The sequence below is a fragment of the Coenobita brevimanus genome, chromosome 80 (genome assembly GCF_032717465.1).
Source record: "Coenobita brevimanus isolate Jiangsu-jjx chromosome 80, ASM3271746v2, whole genome shotgun sequence".
Classification (NCBI taxonomy): Eukaryota; Metazoa; Arthropoda; class Malacostraca; order Decapoda; family Coenobitidae; genus Coenobita; species Coenobita brevimanus.
In genome coordinates this window covers 40,011,254-40,016,723 of record NC_137033.1, presented here as the reverse complement: position 1 = coordinate 40,016,723, position 5,470 = coordinate 40,011,254, and the positions used below count along the sequence as shown (strand labels likewise).

Sequence of the window (5,470 nt, the reverse complement as noted above, 5' to 3'; positions counted from 1 at the left end):
CGTACAAAATTAACATAATCTATTAAACTACCTTAACTTACAACCAATAGTGGGAAAACAAAACACAAAACATCACCCTGCCTACTGGACAAGAGCATAAACTTGCTAAAGTCCATCCTACATCCCTAACCAAGGACATACACAAACCTTAAACCTGGACGACCCAGAGCTAGCCGGCGTCACTGACAGGGAAACAGAGAGTGAGACGAGCCTCTGCGCCTGGGCTTATATGCAGGCCTACCACAACTTCATTGGGTCGCCAGTTCGTTAATTTAGCAACACCTTAACTAGCTAGTTATACACGTGGCGCAAAGGGGAACAATGAACTACACAAAATATGCGTCCACGTGACACCTCCCCCACAAAAAAAAACTTTTTACCAAGCCGGAAAAAGTTACTCTAACATGTACAAACATTAGAGGTACAAAAGTAGGTTTACTTCAATATTACAAAAATTCCTTAAACCTAGAAACAGAACGGGTAAATGACATAGTAAATCATAGGGAACCTACACTCTGTTCACACTCTTGACAATGCATCTGCAATGGTATTGTCCTTGCCACGAATATGCTGCAGTTTTATATTATACGGTTGCAAGGCTAGAGCCCATCTCAGCACTCGAGCATTCTTAAACTTGACCTTTTCAATAAACACAAGGGGGTTGTGGTCTGTGAACACCGTGATGGGGAATGTGCTACTGGACAGATATACTTCAAATTTTTCTATTGCCATGACAATTCCAAGAGCCTCCTTTTCAACGGTGGCATAAGCCTTTTGAAAAACCTTAAACTTTTGGGAAAAGTAGCATACGGGATGTAACACTTCACAATATTCTTGCAAGAGCACTGCCCCCACCCCTACATCACTTGCATCGACTCTAATGATGAAGGGCCGATGTGGGTCCGGGGTTCGGAGCACAGGAGCACAAGCCAGCAGGGCCTTCAAACCCTCAAATGCCCGCTGACATTCATTTGTCCAATGGAACGTCTTCTTGGAGCTAAGTTGATCCGTAAGGGGAGCAGCGACCTGGGCAAAGTTCCTGCAGAAACGACGATAGTAACCCACCATCCCAAGGAACCTCATGGTAGACTTTCGGTCAGCTGGTGGTGGATATTGTAAGATGGCATCCACCTTTGCATCAACAGGGGCTAGCTGGCCCTGTCCGACCACATGCCCCAGGTACACGACGTGGGCGTGCCCAAACTCACTCTTGGCAAGGTTCACTGTGAGATTGGCCTCCTCCAGGACATCAAAGAGCTTTCGCAGCCTCTCAAGGTGTTCCTTCCAATTGTCACTCCAGACAACTAAGTCATCTAGGTACACACGGACGCCAGGCAACTCTGCAATCAAATAGTTCATTAGTCTTTGGAATGTGGCCGGGGCATTCCGCATGCCAAAGGGAAGAACTAGAAATTCCCAAAGGCCGCTTGGAGTGACAAAGGCAGAGATTGACTTGGCTTGTTCTGTCAAGGGCACTTGGTAATACCCTTGGAGGAGATCAAGCTTAGTGACGTAGCGGGCCGCTCCTAGGTCATCAATAATGTCATCCATTCTGGGTAGTGGAAAGGAGTCGGGCAGGGTAACAGCATTGACCTTCCTATAATCTACACAAAGGCGGTAACTTCCTCCAGCCTTGGGGACTAATACTACAGGTGAGGCCCAGGGACTCATACTTGGACGGATCAAACCTTGCTCTTTTAGCCTCTGCACCTCGTACTGCAGGAATTCCCTCTTCTCGGCACTGAGACTGTATGGAGCTTGTTGGATCGGAGGGGCTCCTTGAACATCCACATCATGGGTCAGCAGGGTACAGAGCCGAGGGGTGTCACCAAAGAGGTCTGGATGCTCCTGTAGAAGACAGTCAATATCGCCTGCCTGGGTGGGGGGCAGATGCTCTAATTTACTCATAAGATTTGTTAGAATTTCACGATTTGACAGCTTACTGCCTACGAATGGTGTAGGGTCATTTTCCTCTGACTTTTCCACTACTCTAGTTCCTGTTAAAGTGACCTGTTCCACTTCCCTTCCTTGTGATTGGTCACGAGAGTGATACATTTTCAACAAATTGACATGGACACTTCGCCTTTTCTTCCGCCTCTCTGGCGTAGCAATGATATAATTAAGGTCTCCAACCCGCTTCAAAACATGATATGGCCCAGAGTACCGAGACTGAAGAGGCTGCTTTGGTACTGGTAGCAGAGCTAAAACTTGATCACCAACATGAAAAATGCGGGATTGTGCCTTGTGAATTTTGTCATAATTGTCTTTCATTCGTATTTGAGCATGACTGAGATTAGAATGGGCAAACTTTAAGGCACGCTGCAAGTTGGAGCGGAACTGAGTTACATATGCAGCAATCGGTACAGTACTCTCGTCATTTAACCAGCATTCTTTCAAGACTTTGAGAGGACCACGGACCTGGTGTCCATAAATGAGTTGAAACGGGGTGAAACCTAGACTCTCATTTACACTATCTCTAATTGAAAACAATAAAAGATCAATAGCCTCATCCCATTCCTGACCCGTTTCCAAACAATAAGTACGTATCATAGTCTTAATGGTAGAATGGAAACGTTCCAGGGCTCCTTGACTCTGTGGATGGTAAGCGGTTGACTTACACTGACGGACTCCCAGGGCCCTCATCACTTGCTGAAACAGCCTGGAGGTGAAGTTAGACCCTTGGTCGGACTGCACGATGGCAGGTAACCCAACCTGTGTGAAGAACTTGATCAGGGCCCTGACAACATTCCTACTAGTGATACTACGGAGAGGTATGGCCTCAGGGTAACGAGTGGCAACATCCATTATGGTTAATAAATACTGATTCCCGCGTTTGCTCCTTGGGAGAGGGCCCACACAATCAACAATTACCTTACTAAAGGGCTCCTCCATGACAGGAATGGGCTGAAGGGGTGCAGGATTGACTTCAGTGCCTGGTTTGCCACTAATCTGACACACATGACAGGTACGGCAATAGGTACTAACATCTTTCATCAACTTTGGCCAGTAAAAATGAGACAAAATCTTGTGGTAAGTCTTACGGACTCCCAGGTGTCCACCCACCCCATCATGTGCCACCTTCAATATCTCTATACGTAGAGATTTTGGGACGACGATCTGATGGACTGTCTCCCACGTGTGATTGGCAGGAGCCTTAGATGGTCTGAATTTACGCATCAACACCCCCAAATTGAGATAAAAACAGTGTGGAACCTCATCTATTTCATTACCTTCAGTAAGCTGTGCAAGAAACAACTTACATTCGGGGTCACTAGACTGTTCCTGAATTAATCTCTCCCTTGTGATAGGGGTGCTACCAAAGTCAAGGAGACCAGATCTAGACTTACTGAGTGTATCATCAAACAATTCCGCAAGGGAAACATCTCCCTCGGGTGTGTTTTCCTCTGGCTCTACAGCAGGGGTATGTGCGTCCAACAACCTCTGGCTCTGACTACGAGTAACAGCACAAGTTGGGAAGAGATTAGGGTGTTTCAGCTCTAAGTCAGTAGTGTTGTTGATATCAACAGGTTTGTCTGAAACGATGGGGTTAGCGGTAACCTGGGAACCAGCTAAATCATTGCCAATTAATACTGAAATGTTCCTAACGGGGAGGTGATCTACTACAGCTAGTAGTACAGGACCTGTGACAAACACAGACCGAAGATACACTGAGCAAAGGGGATATCTAGCCTCTCCTGGCAGACCAGACACTAGTACAGTCTCACCTGTATAACAATCAAAATTGGGAACATCTTCCTTTAAAATGAAAGATAGATCAGATCCAGTGTCACGCAACACAACAACAGGAGCCGAGAATCTACTGGACTCATGTTTTGATACTACACCTCTCGAGCAGAATGGTTTAAATGATGAGGGTACTTCAAGGGAATCACCTGAATGTTCACATGGCCCCGAAACAAGTAAATCACTAACCTGTGGGTCACTCACCTCCACTGGTTGGGTGAGTGCACTGGCATGGAGAACTGCATTGCCCTGGGTGGGGCTGTACTTACTGGCCAACTTCCTACAGTCTTTTATGATGTGGCCAGGCTTCTTACAGTACCTACAGAAGAGAGACCTCCTCACGTCTTGATTAGTAACTCCACGAGCCTCCTCACCAGCGCACTCACCAGTGGGATCAAGCTTAAAAGAAGGTCCCTGGGTCTCCGTCAGCTTCTTATTCAGGGGCCGTTCACTCTGTGAAGTGCTGGCTGGCTTATGCTGGGGAGCAGTCAACCTGTACTTGTGGAAGGGTTCACTATTAGTTAGGGAGAAATGATCGGCAGCAATGCCAGCCTCAGATAACGTACATAACCCTTTTTCCTCCACATGTGACCTTACTCTAGCTGGGAGGCAAGATTTCACTTCCTCCAGCACAAACAACTCCAGCAAGCCCTCAACTGTCAAACTAGTCAACTCACTCTCAACCCATTTTTTACAAAGTCGTTGTTTGCGGCGGATAAATTCTACATAAGTCTGTCCCTCTGTCTTACGGCAGCGGCGGAACTGTTGCCGATAAGCTTCGGGCACTTTCTTGTATGCATGCAATACAGTTTTTTTTACAAAATAATAATCTTCAATTTGAGTGGCATCCAGTGCGGTAAACACTTCCTGAGCTCTACCAGTAAATGAGCTATGTATTAGCAACACCCACTTATCCTGGGGCCAAGAATGGAGCTCAGCCGACTTCTCAAAATGAGTGAAAAAATCTTCTGGATCCTCCTCATTAAATTTAGGAACAAACTTTAATGCTGCAGCAATTTGGAAGGAATCTGGCTCACACTCAGGCGATGTGGGACTACGAGAGAGACGGATTCTGTCATTGTCCGCTTTCATCCTCTCAACCTCAAGCCTTTTTTCCTCCAGCTCAATTTTCCTCAAAGCCATCAAATCACTAGGATGTTCCAACATGTTCACTTCTTCCTCACTGAAAATTTCCTCCCTCACCATGTGTGCAAGTACTAACTGCTTTATATCATCTTTCTTCAACCTAGGACGAAGCTCAAGCTTATAATAAGCTGCCAGCACTTCCCACTGAACCTTGGTTAACCTAGAAAGAGCAGTCACTGTAGGATTAGAAACAAAATCTTCCAACACAAACATGATGGCGGCGAGAGGGGAAGGACAACGAAAATAAGCTAGCTAGCTAGATAGTGTAATCACTCAAATATCAGTAAACCACTTCACCTAGTGGGACAATAAACCTTCCACCACACACGGGAACGTAGCGCGCACACACACACACTAGAAAAATTACGTGGGGAATACAATGTCACCAGTAAAGTGGGAGTACTAATCTTTGCTGTACGTGGGTATGTAATATTCTCCTAATAGATCCAAGTAAAACAACTGGTATAGTAAATATAACGATAGTGGTGTGTATGGAGCTAAGACAACAAACTCCACAAAACACTATACACCACACTATCAAATAATATAGATCATACAATATACATGACCCATATGCCCA

General features: G+C 45.8%; 1 protein-coding gene across 1 annotated transcript; it reads right to left on the bottom strand.

The window, feature by feature from the left end:
* Positions 1-519: 519 nt before the first annotated feature.
* Positions 520-5,103, bottom strand: LOC145409340 (uncharacterized). The gene has a single exon (XM_080279811.1). The coding sequence runs from the start codon at positions 5,101-5,103 to the stop codon at positions 520-522; it is 4,584 nt and encodes a 1,527-aa protein (XP_080135937.1).
* Positions 5,104-5,470: the final 367 nt, after the last annotated feature.

Excerpts from the sequence above, each read along its gene's own strand:
- LOC145409340 (XM_080279811.1), bottom strand. The coding sequence starts at position 5,103 with ATGTTTGTGTTGGAAGATTTTGTTTCTAATCCTACAGTGACTGCTCTT.